Consider the following 14,852-nt stretch of genomic DNA (forward strand, 5'->3'; position numbering starts at 1 on the left):
ATAGAAAGGATATTCTTTATTAGAATAACAAACAATCCTCATGTTTGTATTTTATTAACTTAAAAATAAGAAATGAACATTTAACTTTCTCATGTTTTTTGGCATTTTACTGAGACCATCATTTTTAAAATTGCACATTTATATTATATAAAAAGCAATTCCATGGACTGATAGAGAATTAAGTCAGAGCCCTGGAGTTTGGAATTTGACTGGGGAACCAGAGCAAATTGCCCAGACTGCCCAGGCCTCAGCGCCCTCACCTAGGAAATCATAACATCTACCTTTGGTAGGGCTGAAAGATAAAAGCACGTGGTAAACACACAACACTAATTTTTATTAGTGCAATTATTGTTTTCCTGGCTATCCCTGGAGTAACTTCCTTATATAACCATCTATCTCTATATTCATAAGTGAGATGAACCTGAAGAGTTTCCATCTTGTTTTGTTTCTGCTTACAGAGCTTAAGAATCTACTGTTCCTTAAAAGTTTCAAATAACTCATTTGTAAAACTATATAGACACAGATTTGGAGTAGACAACTCAGATAACGCTTTTAATTTCTAAAGACTGATACATTTATTGAAGACTTGTTACAAAATCTGTGACAACTACGTCCCATACTTCATCTCATTTCTCCCTTCGAAGTAGGTGTCATTTTTACTCTTTTCGGCTAATCCTGAAAATTAGTTACTATGGCGAATGTCTTACAGAGGATGAACAGGCCACGAGCTGAGGCGCAGGCGTCCGTGGTCAAGCTCTCCTTTAGAAGCCAAATGCCAAGCTGTGCCCTAAACTTTCTTGTTATTTTGCTTTGACTGGGGTCTCAGTCATCTGTGCTGTATGGAATAAATTTTTTCATTTCATCAGAAAATCTTAGTAATCTCACAAAATTCTAATCTCTACCTCTGGGGTTGCACTACTCCCAGTCTGGTGCATGTAGGTGCTTCCTTTTCTTGATTAATCTGAACTGCGTATTAAATTAGAGGAGAAAAGTCTGGACTGAATGATATTATACAGTGGAAACAAGCTTTTTTTCTAATTGACTCTACGGAAAACTGTGGTTCTGTGGAAGAGGAAGAGGGCCAGGAGGAGAGCGGAGCCACCAGTGTGAGTGTGAAGGCGCCAGACCGCTGGTGGCGGGTGTGGCGAGGTGCACACGTGCGCAGAGGTAGCCCCATCCTCTTAATTAAAACGAATGTAGACTTTTATGCTAATGCCAAATCAATAATTTTTTAATAAAATATTTTTTCTTTTAAAATCTGCCATTTCCATCCAACTTTGCTTTCCCAATTCCGTTCTTTAAAGAACAGAACGTTTATGGCTAGACGGAGGCTTAGAGATGCTCTGCTGAGTCCCTGAATCCACCCGAGCCTAGAAAGGCCTCCAGCTGCCCGGGGACTCTCAGCTGTTAAGTGACAGCGCCAGGCTCCATCTCCCTGTCCTGTTTTCTGTTCACTGTACCACACAGCCATGTTAGGCCTCAAATTATTCATTTAAAAAAACAGTCAATGATGAAAATTGCAAAAAAAAATTTTTGAATCTTTAAAAATACTTTAGTTATTTAATATTTAAAAGATTGGTAAGGTCAGCTTAACTATGTGGATCCATTTTCCTTCCATCCATGTGATTTTTATATATGTTACCTTAAGTTCCTCTTGTTTTAAACCACTTTCAAGAATGAATCTATCCAAAGAAGGCACAGCAGCAATACTGGGCAAAGATGCCCTTATCTTTCACCCTGGGGACCCCTGTCCCTGCGAGACAGGCCCAAGTGGGCTCTGTTGTCAGCAGAGGTGGCAGAATGGAGCCCACCCCAACTGCAGGTCCTGCAGGTCTCAGATTTGCACCCCGGTGGGAAGCAAACGGAAGAAAAGTTCTTAACACTCTGCTGGAGAGTGCTGAGGCAGGGCTTGGGAGGGGGGGGAGGATGTGCTACATTAGGGTGGACTGGGTGTGAAAACAGCCGCATGAAGAGAACAGGATGATGCCTTTCAGGTGCTTTCCACAACATAATAACCCTGAATCGCTCATTTCCCGGTTGTTTGGTATTTGTGTGTGCAGAGAGCAGATGTTTCTGCCACTGTCTGATTAGCAATCTGCAATTAGACACCAAAGAACAACTTGCCCGTTGTGGTTGAGGGCCATTAGCCACTTAAATAATGACATCTATCGTAGTTTTCATACCTCATCCTGTTCTGGATCTTATCTCCAGACTGTACTCAAAGCAAGTGCCTACGTTTGGTAAAATACGCCAGCCTGATTTGAATTGCTCTGCTCTAGTTACCATTGTGGTGACCTGTTTTAGGGCCGAAAACAGCTACTGCGCAGAGTATCCCTCACGCCCAGCACTGTACAAAGGTCTTTACAAATGGCATAACTCAGGAGCCCCCAAAGAGAACCTGGGAGCTACACTGTAGGGGGCAGGACTGGACACAGTGCAGGTTTTCTGATCCCATGCAGATCGGGTAAAGGAGGAGTCAGAGTCCTCAGTAGTTTTGCAGGTTTTTTATTTGGGGTTCACCAGGCATATGGCAGGCAGGGGTGCTGGCTGGGGGGCTGGGAGGCTGGCAGGCCTCCAGCCCCCAGCAAGTCTTCACTCTATCTGGGCTCTCTGGCGTTCTCTGCTTCTGCTTCGGCTTCTCCTTCAGGTTCTGCTGCTGCTGGCTGGGGCTGCTAGCGTCCCCCCGTGACGCCGCCCTTAAAAGCACAGTCTTAGCTCAGCTGAATCCCATCTACCTATGCCCACACCCTATTCCAGGTGCCCACCATCAGGCATGCATTCAGGACAAGGATCCATCATCTATCCTGATGGCGGAAGGGCAGAAAAGCCTGATATTTTCTTTACCCTACAGTCCACCCCCTCAGGGTTTTCTGCCATACAGTCTATACATATATACACAATTTTCTAAGCAAACAAACAATGCAGCCATGGCCCACAAAAGCAAATACATCAAATATAAAATACAATATAACAAAATACAACAGAACACAAATAAGTCCAGGCAGGGCCCCAACCTAGCGCAAAAGACAATTATTGGTACCAGCAGATGAGCCACCAAATCTGCTGCTGAAGGCACTGCTCATACGAGGGAGGGGAAATCACACACGGCATCTGCTATAACACACCAGGAGCCGTCAGGCTTCCTGGCCTTCTCTGGCTGTAGTCTCGGCTACAAGGCACACACAGCATCCACCCCCAGGATGCACTAGCTCTGGGATTGGCAATTTTATTCTGTTGGGGTAATCGCCAACCCTCAGGGTTTCTGTCTGCAGTCGCTCCAACACTCGGCCTTCATGGCCACCCATGCGACTCGCAGACCCCTGCTCTCAAGCCAACCCACTGCACAATCACATGGGTCGGGGATCCAAACTCTGCATTCGGCTTGGGCTCCACCCCAAGCCACATTCCCCACCCGTCCCCTAAGGACAGGTTCCTCAGCTCCTCACCCTCGCTCAAGAATGAGCAGGGCATCACCCACAGGTGATTTTACGATTCTCACAGGGCTTCAGCATACCCAGGCTGCTTAACAGCAGCTCAGGGCTTCTCAACTTATCATCAGTACCAGCTTTTGCTTTCTTAGTTGGCTTTTCTCCTCCACCTGGCTGCTGGGCATACACAGGCTGCTTTTGGCCATCTAGGCCCACTGGCCACCCTAGATTCCCATCTCCTGGGGTTTACAAACAAAACTGTTCCATCCCCAGGGTCCCAAAACATATCAACCTGCAAGGTCCTCCGACTTCTGGCGGGATTGTCAGTCCAAAATCATCAGTTCATCAGTCTATCAGTCCATTGGCCTCTCCCTGCTTCAGCAATGGCCTGCTGCCTCAGGGGTCATTGGCTGGTCCTTTCCGGTGTCGTTGGCTGGTCCTATCCGGTGTCGTTGGCTGGTCCTTTCCGGTGTCGTTGGCTGGTCCTTTCGGGCGTCTCCTTCACGCCAGGTCTCATCCTGTAGCTCGTGGACGTATCCATCTTCTATACCGCCATGGTGCCTCCAGCGTCGTCACAGGCAAAGTCTGTTCTCCTTAGTCCCTCCAGGTCTTCGGAGGGCTCCAATACCCGTCTGCATGGATCCTGCCGACTACGCCAATTGTAGGGGCAGGACTGGACACAGTGCAGGTTTTCTGATCCCATGCAGATCGGGTAAAGGAGGAGTCAGAGTCCTCAGTAGTTTTGCAGGTTTTTTATTTGGGGTTCACCAGGCATATGGCAGGCAGGGGTGCTGGCTGGGGGCTGGGAGGCTGGCAGGCCTCCCAGCCCCCAGCAAGTCCTCACTCTATCTGGGCTCTCTGGCGTTCTCTGCTTCTGCTTCGGCTTCTCCTTCAGGTTCTGCTGCTGCTGGCTGGGGCTGCTAGCGTCCCCCCGTGACGCCGCCCTTAAAAGCACAGTCTTAGCTCAGCTGAATCCCATCTACCTATGCCCACACCCTATTCCAGGTGCCCACCATCAGGCATGCATTCAGGACAAGGATCCATCATCTATCCTGATGGCGGAAGGGCAGAAAAGCCTGATATTTTTTACCCTACATACACCTACACTCTTTCTGGTTCACAGGTATAGAAAATGGGGCACGGAGGTCCATAATTCACATCTAGAAGCCAAGAGAACTGGAGACTGTAGTTAGGCCTTTTGATTGTTATGCTTTCTCCAAGCCAGGGACCATGTGCTATTTGGCTAGTAAATGCTCAGAACATTAAAATGATGGAAGAAAATGTGGGCAAGAGAGTTTTGTATAAAGAGTCAAATTAAGATACTGGCTTTACAGTAATGGAGCATGTAATTAATGCAGAGATTCTCAACTGGGGGCAAAAGTGCCAACTCAGGGGGTAGATATGTGTGGGGTCAGTTTGGGTCATTTTGATTGTTACACTGAACTGTTGCATTGGTGGTCTCCCAGGATGCCAAGTGCCCAGTGTATGCAAGAAAGTTCTGGACAACTAGGAATTGTCTGGTTCCAAATGTCAAGTCCTGCTAAGAAACATTGATAAAGTAGAAAATTAGCAATTTAAAATGATGCTGGGGGCCTCCCTGATGGCACAGGGGTTAAAGACACAGCGCTATCAAGCTATTGCCAGCTACTGCAGCATCATGAGTTTGATCCCCAGCCAGGGAGCTGACCCCCATAGCGCAGCAGACCTCTCTTGTCTCACCTGCTTCTCCCCTCAGCAGTGTATTTCAGCAGATCCAACTGTTCTGCTCCCCACTCTGTCTCTGGTGAATCCTCTCACCCTCCACATCTCTGGCCTACACCCCAGCTCTTGTATGCATGAATAAATAAATCTTTAAAAATAAAATAAAACAATGCTGTAAACCTCAAGGCTGCAAGCTCAAGCATGGTCCATCTTAGGAAATCCCAAATCTTTAAAGCACATCAGCAGAAATAATCATCTAGGTGCTGCATTTGACTGGTGAATCCCAGATTTGGGCTATTTAACAGAGGTGTTATTTTTAACATGAAAACATGTTTATGATATCTCAAGTGAAGAGAAAAACTTGCTAATCAGGCTAATCCTAGGTCCTTAGAAGTTTATATATGTGTATACACATATTTATACACATATATAGACTACATATATTTATGAAAATGTATAGAAAATTTTATGGGAATAAAATTTGGGGTGATTTTGTAAAATGCTTTACTTATTTGTATTTTTAATTCTTCTATTGTACTATAAGTATCTGTTAGTTATTTAATTTTCAGAAGATGAAAGGATAGAACAACCTTTAGAAATGAAAACTTGGAGCATGGGACCAGAACACAGACCTGGCAGGATACCGGTCACCCCTCGATGGAGAAGGGAAAAACTTTGTAGTTGAGGAGAGTGAGACATTCAGTGTGAGGTCGTCAGTACTAAAGTACCTCTAATAATGGAACAACACTGTTGATTTCCAGACACACTAGCCTAGCTTCTAGCCCTTTCTCAAAATTTCCATGTCTTTTATGATGCAAAAAGTTTTCCTGCAAAGTCCATTCTTCCTTTTGCAGCTGCCCCAGAAATCAAAACTGTTCCTGAAACTTGCTTGAAAATCAGTGTCTATACTGAAATCTTAGAAGGGTTTATCCAAAATAAGAGAGGGCTTTTAATAAATATCTATATTCTTTTCTCAAATCATCAAATCCTTCAAGATGATTTTAATTTCCGAAAAATCCTCTGCTAGCCTATCTCAGTCATTTTTTATGTTTTATTTCCAGCATCTTGGTTCTGCAATTCTAATTTTGTACATGAGTACTTTCGATTACATTTTCCTTCTGGAGCTTGCTACTCATCAGGGGGCCTCGGCTTTTCTATCCATTTGCCTATAAACCTGCGGGGAGGGGTGTGAGAGATGGGTCATATCCTGGAGTCCTTTCTCACCTGCTTCTGTGGCAGAGTCCACTGCCTGCCTTTCTGTGCCCCTTCCCACCAGCAGCAAAATGAACTGATGGCAGCTCTCCTGCAGGAGCCCCAGCTGCCCTGGTACTCACAGGGCCACCTTGTGGTCATTTTGGGTACTGCTGGGGTGGGACATAGGGAGGGCTCAGAGGCAGAGGGGAAGGGGGTTCTATTTAACAGTCCTGCTTCCCGGACCTCACTTGCTGGATCATACAAATTCAGAACCCACGTTTGGATCCTGGCTCCATCTTTATAGGTCAAACAGAATAGAACTCTTTGGGACTGATATGTCAGATGTACTTTGCTCATTTAATGTGAAAAGCAAAGGTAGATGGAGGTAGGTTCTTTCGGGAGAACTGTGTAGAACTGACTACATAGGAAAGAGGGGACTTAAGCAAGGTGACGAGTAAATTGGCCTGTGTTGCCTCCAAATTTGACCTGACGTAGAACAGTCACTCTGACGACTGACATGTTGATATGTGAAGGGTGTGGGGGAGATGGTGGTATTTCCTTTCTAGAAGTCGCCAGTTGGTCAACGCCGCAGACCTGGAGAGCTGTGGTCAGCCCTGACCCTCACTGCTTTCTCTTTCTTTGGACTCTTGGTCCAAGTCTTGGTCTTAAAAGGCTCCATGGTGAGAACTACAAATAGCATTTGCAGGTCTTTCCACATTGCCCTTATCACTTGGAAACCCTGACTGGAAAAGTAAGCCTTAACAGCAGTGAAAGTTTACAATCTACTGGTGGACATTGGTAGTTAAGTGATCCCATCTCAGTAAATATCATTTCAAAGACTTTGGAATTATCCTGCCTTAGTCTTATGGTGACTCCATATTCCACAAAATGCGGATGGAATAAGCTGATTTTTTAAAGCAAACATTCATGCGGGTATAACAGTATCCACAGATACTATAAAACCCAATGATGTCATGCAGGGTGTGTGTGTGGGGGTGTGTGTGTGTGCGTGCGTGCACATGTGTGTAAAAGCTAGGCTTCTTCAAAGAATCCCCATGCATTTCTCCAGCCAAGCAGCAGGTGCCCCCAGCTGAGTGGGCAGATGCAGACTTGAAGCTCAACTCCAGGCCCATCACTTGCCACCAGTATTTGTCACCTCAGACATGTGCCTCGGCTCTCTGAACCCCACATCAAGCATATAGATGGAGGGTAGTGACCACTAAGTCACAGGGTTGGGGATCTGGCGAGATGGCAGGAGTGCCAGAGGCTTGGCTGTTGCTGGCACCACACATGCGTGTCCATGGCTGTCAAGTAGTGATTCTGTTACTGTTGTTTTATAGATTCCAAGACTGAGATCTAAAGTAAGGAAAGCAGATGACCTCTAAGCAGCTGAGTTTGCCCACAAAGTCCTGGGTGCTGACCAGCTGCGTTGCCTCCTGCAGGTCCTGGGAGCATCCTGACGGCAGCACGTGGAGACAAGGTCCTGGTAGTTCCTCCCAAGTCTCTCCCTACTGCCCCCAAGGAGCATGGGCTCACTCACCACCTCAGCCTCAACTGTCCTGCCAGAGAACAGGATGCAGACACTGTAAGTGGCCAAGAAGAGCCAGAGCAGCTTCCAGGAGGCTGGTTGGTGTCTCTGACTTCCAAGGGGCACACCCCTCCCTGCTGCACTACCAAGAGAAGCACAGGGCCTGTCCTGAGACTCCTGGAACCCTGGTAGCTGCTCTGGCTGGGGCAGGATGGGCTTGCCCTGCATTAGCATCGCTGTCCCCTCTGACTCTGGCTTTCTTTCCCAGCAACTGTTTGGAGCCCTGGCATGGCGTGGTGATCGCGGCTGTGTCCCTCTTCCTGCAGGCCAGCCTCCTGGCAGCCCTCTATTGCCTGTTCAGCCGGCGCCTGGGTAACCAGCTCAGCAACCCCTCCCCTCCTTTGTACCCCTGGGAACTAGTCCCAAGTCTATAGCAGAAAAGCCCCTTGCAGCCCCCCAATGTCACTTGAAAACCTACTAAAGGATCTACTGGCCAGATCCTCCTTCACCCTGCCAACCTCTAACTGGGCTATTTCTTTGGCCCAGGCTATTTCTGGTTGAGAATGATAAGCCAGAGTCCTTTCACTGCCCAGACCTGTGTCCAGAGAGCAGGCTCTGCAGTGCTTGAGAGGGGGCTCATGTCACCTGGCGTGGTTAAATTTCTTCATCCCCTCCAAGAATTGCATGTGAAGAAGTGGCCTTGAATTGCTACAGAAGGGAGTGTTTAGAGTAAGAGATCAGCTTAAACTCTCTAATTGATTTACAGGGAAAGTACAAAATCTCTGTGTTACGAGGGAGGATAAAACTACACCTTTTACCTGTGCTAAGACAGGGGACTGGGCAGGATGGTGTTTTGAAGCTTGATCTCATGAAGGAAGTCTAGATTTCCTTAATCATTCATTCTTTCAATTAACACGCAACAGAGCAAAATCCCTGCCCTGTGTAACTTATATTCTGTGGGAGGCACAATGCACCAGACGAAGAAGTAAAACTCACATGTGTAAGATTATGGTAACCACCAGGGAGGGGAGAATGAAGCAAGGCCAAAAGATGAGAACTAGAGGGCAGCCGGCATCCCTGAGATGCTGCTGACATCTGGGCATAAACCTGCAGGACGTGAGCTGCACCTCACAGGCCCCAGGGCAGGAGAGTGGCCCAGAAGCAGCATGAGCAGAGACTGAGTGACTGGCCCCGAGGAATCAGCAGGAGCAAGGAGGCAGAGGAGGTGGAGTGAGGCCTAGGCAGGCCTCACTGGAGCTTTGGCTTTACTCCAACGAAGGCAGGCATGCTGGGTTTGAGCAGGGCTGTGTGGAGATTTGGAGAGCTCCTGGGAAGAACCCGATGAGGGCTGTGCTCAGAGATAGGGTGTGCCTGCCCCAGCAAGCCCTTGCCTTCAACCTGTCCCTGTCCCCTCTAGCCAGGCACAGTGAGAGAATATTGAAAGAGGTCAGATCCCAGGACTCCCGTCCCAGTCCTGACCACCATCCCTCACCAGCTACCCAGGAGCCGAAAGTGACTCTGGCAGAAAGAAGCGCCCTTGTGTCTGATCTGCACTACAGGCGTGAGTGATGGGGTGGGGATAACTTGTCATAAAGCTTATCTGCTCTGCCTGGACCCCAGGGAGCTCCCTGCCACAGCTCCTCTATCCCTCCCTCCGCCCCCTGTCCAAACTGCTAGTCTGAGGATTCCTTACACCCGCTTCAGTAAAGGCCTCATTCACCTACCTATTTCAAAAAGGTGTTCACACCATCATGCAGGGCAGATCCGCTTGGGTTAGTGTAGGTGTGAGTTCTTTTCTGGGTTTGGTCATGCATGAATGACTGCAGGGGGCTTGGGGACTGTCCCTGCTCTTGCCTTTATAATATTGTGGCCAAGATATCCACTGCCTCTGCCTGCCTCCGCCATGTATCTGAGTGTTTAAATATCATTCCATTCTCTTTTTTTCTTCTTTTTTTTTCATAGAAGAACTGGGGTGTAGGCCAGAAGTACGGGGGTTAAGAGGACTCACCAGATACATATACACAATGGAATATTACTCAGCAATCAAAAAGATAAACTCATGCAATTTGTAGCATCACAGGTGGAGCTGGAAGGGATCATGCTCAGTGAAATAAGCCAGAAAGAAAAAGAAAAATACCGGATGGTCTCACTCATAGCAGGAATTTAGAAAACCTAAATAAGGGACCAGGAAAAAGACTAATTATAATAAAATCAAAATCAAAACCAACAAGCAACTATAAACCAGAGACACACTACAGAAGGGGGGAGGGAAGGAAGGATTAGCGTCAAAATAAGGGTAGGAGGAATTGTATGGGTAATATAACCAACAAGAAAATGCATACATTGTACAAAAATGAAAACTGATGTAAAAATATATATATATATAAAAGAGGATTCACCAGAGACGGAGTGGGGAGCAGAACAGGCAGATCTACTGAAATACACAGATAAGGGAAGCAGCGTGCGAGACAGGAGAGGTCTGCTGCACCATGTGGGTCAGCATCCTGGGCAGAGATGGATCTCAGGGATAACACTGAGACTTAACCCCTAGGCCACTAGGGAGGCCCTCCATTCTCTTGCTTGTAGTGTTTCTTCAGAGAAGTCTGATGTGTCCTTTATAGGTTATCTGTTTATTCCCCCTCATCAGCTTCATTATTTTTGTCTTGGATCTTCAGAAGTGTTGCTACTATATATCTTGCTGTAGTTTTCCTTTTCTTTAGATAACTTGGTGCTCTTTTAGCATCCCATATTTGTATGTTCATTTCCTTCTTCAAGTTTGGGAAGTTTTCTTTTATTGCTTTATTAAATAATGTTTCAGTTCCCTTCTTTCTCCTGGGATGCCTATTATTCCGATATTTTCTTTCCTAGTGGTGTCAGATAATTCTTACAGTATTGTTTCATTTTTCTCCTCTTTGTAACTTTCTTTCTCTATTTTGATTATTTCCTCATTTGTATCTTTGAGCCCACTGATTCATTCTTCCATTTGGTTGATTCTGCTTACTTGGCTTTCTCTAAAATTTTTCATCTCCATCGTTGATCTTCCTACATCCTACAGACCAATTAATTTATTTAAAGTTTTGCTTTTACTTTTTTATCTTTTGTTCCTTGATTGTGTTTCTCATATGTTCATTTACTCTTATGATGTTTCTTGCATATTTCTAAACTATTTTTCTGAGTTTTCTATGTATTGTTCCAATTCTTTAATTTTCTTTATCATGGCAATTATGAATTCTGTGTCATAGGTAAAGAAGCTTTTCCATGTCTCTGTAATTTGGTTGTGGAGTTTTGTTTTCTCTTTGTGGTAAACTGTTCCTCTGAAGATCTGCTTGTCCATTTGTACTTTTTCTCTCTTGCCGTTGCTTATTTTGGCTTTGCTCTGCTATAGTTGGGGCCTTTGTAGGGTGTGGGTTTTCTGCTCCCACTATTCTTGTGCATACAGTAGGTACCTCCCCCAGAGGTGGTCCAGTTGAGGAGCAGGGTCGTGGGGCCTGATGGGATTGCTGGGCCGGTGGGTGGGACCTCTGTGATCTGCTCAGGCTTCAATTTGAGTGAGCAGCCCTGAGTATTTTAATTAATATGAATTTAGTGATGGCTCCAACCCATACCTGCCCCTGGAGAGTGAACAATAGTAACTCCATCCCCTTGCTTTCTACCTCAGGGCTTGAGACCCACAGATCATTCTTTGCATAATGGACATTGCCACTTCCACAGCAAGACAATGTCCCCTGAAGACTTCTCACCAGAGATGGCACTTTTTTCATGAACTTTTGTCAATTGATTTGCTCTATCCTTTGAACTTAGTCTTTTCAGTTGGAAAACCTTGCTTTCAGGCTTACTGGGCACTAAGATGAGGCCTCAGTGCTGTAGAAACCAGACCCCACCACACACAAGAATTTGGTGTGTCAGCAGAGGGGAGTGGCACCTCCCAGCCCCTAACCCCAGAGCTAAACCAGATCCTGGCCAGAATCCCAGACTCTGGTGGGCAGGGGCCTCAGAGATTGTCATCCCTGGTTCTAAAAGGGATAAAACCAGGGCATAAGAAGGGATGTGCTAGGCCTCGAACTATTGGCTGGTTTGGACTAGAACCTATGTCCAGAGCTGTCTGCATTAGGCTACTTATTTTCTGCACACCCCTGCTTTCTCTCCCAAGCACAGTCAAGCCTGGTGAGTTTGTTATTCGTTTCTACAGAGCTGGGTGAAACAGCAGCACCTGCACTCTTAGATATGTTCCCTGTTATTTTGGGAGGTCTCTTTCCCATTACCCCTTTCCTGATTTATTCCTGCTTTCCTTATTGGGAGCTTTGTACTTGTCTTCCCCAGTCCTCTTTGTTTGCTGGCTCTGTCTTTGTCTCTTTCTTTCTTTCATTTTCTCTATTCTCTCCTAGCACTATCTGACTATCTTTAGAAGAACAATTTCTATTTCTCCCCAGATGGCAGCGACACATCCTCAGACAGCTCTAGCAGCTCCAGCAGCTCTGGCAGCTCACCGCCCAGCCATCAGGTAATGGTCATCCTAGTGACCCCAGCCCTCCATATGCAGTCTGAGGTCCCTGCTGTAAAACCCAGCTGCAGAGATGGGAGCCATCCAAGCTACAGAGATGGGAGCAAGGAGGGAGGATCTTCTTAGGCCATTACAGCATCCTTAGGAGCAGGTGGTCAGGTTTTCACTCACAGGCCCACATTAGCATTGATCATCCAACAAAATGGGTCAGTGGGTAGGTTGTAAAATGAAAGTGCTAATGGGAAAGCACCTGTCTCCTTTACGTCACTGGGCCAAGTCTGCTCTGAGTCCTGAGCTCACATGGATTCCATGTCCTCATCCTTCCTTCCTTAAGCCCATTCATTCCTTATAGACAAGAACAAACTTATGGGAGACTTCTGCCAGTTGTCCTGGCCCTACTCCCAGACACAGCTAACTGGACCCCAGGCTCTTCCCCATCAGACTTGGGTGAGCCTTTTGAGTGCGAATTCAGTCTTGGATCTACCTTCCCTAACATGATAGGGGTCTTGACCCACATTTCTCTGCTTTTTCCTATAAGGCCAACAAAGATATGAATTATACACAAGTGGTCTTTCCAGACCCTGGAGGACTGAAAAATGAAACTGCACTGGACTATGAAAACATAAAAGAAGCCAAAGATTATGTCAATGTCAACCCCCAAATTCGCAAGCCCAACATCTGGACTTTTGTGAATCCTGATGTCTCTGAGACAGTGGAATACACTCAGGTGGCCAAGTGAATTTTAGTGGGATGTTCTTTATGGATTCTTGCATTTATTTTGTAGGATAATGTCTTTTCTTTTTTAAAATAAAGTATGGGTGTCCCCAGTGGCGCAGCAGGTTGAGCACAGCGCTGTGAAGTTGTCCGCAGCCTCTGCATCGCGGGTTCGATCCCTGGCTGGCCAGGGAGATACCCATATGGGGCAGCAGACCTCTCCTGTTTCACCTGCTGCTCCCCGCAGCAGTGTATTTCAGTCAGTCTGCCTGTTCTGTTCCCCACTCTGTCTCTGGTGAATCCTCTCAACCCCCCACACCTCTGGCCTGTACCCCAGTTCTTGTATAAATAAATAAATCTTTTTAAAAATAAAATAAAGTATATGGGGAAAGGTTGGCCTATCTCTCAGTAAGAAAGACTCAGATCAGATGTTAGGAAGAATTTCCAGATTAAGTACGAAAACAATAGATAGTATCAGTGGCGAAAGTGGTAAGATCTCTCCCTATAGAAAAATTTTTAAAGATTTTGGGCCTCCCCTGGTGGGCAGCGGCTGAGCACTGGGTTTCGAGGCTGCCCGCAGCCTCTGCAGTGCCAGTTCGATCCCTGGCCACCGGGCGAGGGTCCCACACACAAAAAAAAAAAAGAAAGAAGAAAAATTTTTAAAGATTTTAATCAGCTGTAGTAGAGTTCTGTGCGGCAATCTTACGATTAAATGACTTTATAGCTCTTTAACTACTAGCAATAAATAAAAAACTTCCTTGAAAGTTTTACATAAATGGCAACCAGCAATTTCTCGCTTCCTCTCAGCAGTCCTACTTGCTGTCCCTTCTTCAGGATTGGATCTTCCTGAGAAATCCTGTTCTACCCTCAGAACTTTAAGTTAGAAAATTTCTGATTTCCAATTAGAAATCCCACACCATCAACTAACCTTTGAATTTGCTGTTTCTTATGAGGGAATGATGACAAATAGAGTCCTGGTAAATACTAACTTACGTCACAATATGTTATTCCAAGGAAAATATTTTCAAATTCAATCCAATAGAAGTCAATATTCATTTCTGGTTTGTTTGATTTTTTAAAAAACCATTTAGGAATAAAAGAACACATGCTTAACTTGATTAAGAACAGTTTATCTCAAATCAGCAGGTTACAGGATACGTAACTGTCCTAGATGCCATCTTACTCAATCAAGAACAAAGTCAGATCTCCATAAGCCCATTATCTCATTTATTATCTAACATTGCTCTAGAAGTTCTAATCAGTGTAACAAAACTGTTAGCAAAAATAAGAACTTTAACTCCTTCGTTGGGAAGGAGGATAAAATCTGTCATTGTTCACAGATATTCCAGTCCTAGAAAACCTCAGAAAATTAGTGTTTTAAAATGGGTAACATGGGCCTCCCTTGTGGTGCAAGGGTTTAAGTCTCAGCACTATGAAGGTATCCACAGCCACTGCAGCATGAGTTCGATCCCTGGCCAGAGAGGTGACCCAGCAGACCTCTCCTGTCTCCCTACTGCTCCCCTCAGCAGTGTATTTCAGTAGATCTGCCTGTTCTGCTCCCCACTATGTCTCTGGTGAATCCTCTCACACACCCCCACCCTCCTGAACCTCTGGTCTATATCCCAACTTTTGAATGTATAAATAAATAAAATAAATCTTTTTTAAAAATAAAATGGATAACATGCAGTTAGCAGTAATTAGGTATATGATATTTTTTTTCCAAAATCCATTTAACATATGCAATGAAAAGAAATGCTTGCTCACAATAGCTAAACAAATATAACAA

General features: G+C 45.6%; 1 protein-coding gene across 1 annotated transcript; it reads left to right on the top strand.

Annotated features, from left to right (window-relative positions):
* The first annotated feature begins 7,882 nt into the window (after window positions 1-7,882).
* On the top strand, window positions 7,883-13,120 carry LOC119260097 (regulator of hemoglobinization and erythroid cell expansion protein-like). The gene is made up of 5 exons (XM_037528986.2): window positions 7,883-7,908; window positions 8,120-8,223; window positions 9,269-9,412; window positions 12,282-12,352; window positions 12,891-13,120. The coding sequence occupies exons 1-5, from the start codon at window positions 7,898-7,900 to the stop codon at window positions 13,089-13,091; spliced, it is 531 nt and encodes a 176-aa protein (XP_037384883.1). The 5' UTR covers window positions 7,883-7,897; the 3' UTR covers window positions 13,092-13,120.
* Window positions 13,121-14,852: the final 1,732 nt, after the last annotated feature.

The sequence above is a fragment of the Talpa occidentalis genome, unplaced genomic scaffold (genome assembly GCF_014898055.3).
Source record: "Talpa occidentalis isolate TD23 unplaced genomic scaffold, MPIMG_talOcc4v2.1 talOcc4.506, whole genome shotgun sequence".
NCBI classification, from domain to species: Eukaryota; Metazoa; Chordata; class Mammalia; order Eulipotyphla; family Talpidae; genus Talpa; species Talpa occidentalis.

Coding starts and splice junctions, on each gene's coding strand:
- LOC119260097 (XM_037528986.2), top strand. Junction 8,224..9,268: donor CCTGTTCAGCCGGCGCCTGG/GTAACCAGCTCA, acceptor TGTCCCCTCTAG/CCAGGCACAGTGAGAGAATA. Junction 9,413..12,281: donor GTCTGATCTGCACTACAGGC/GTGAGTGATGGG, acceptor ATTTCTCCCCAG/ATGGCAGCGACACATCCTCA.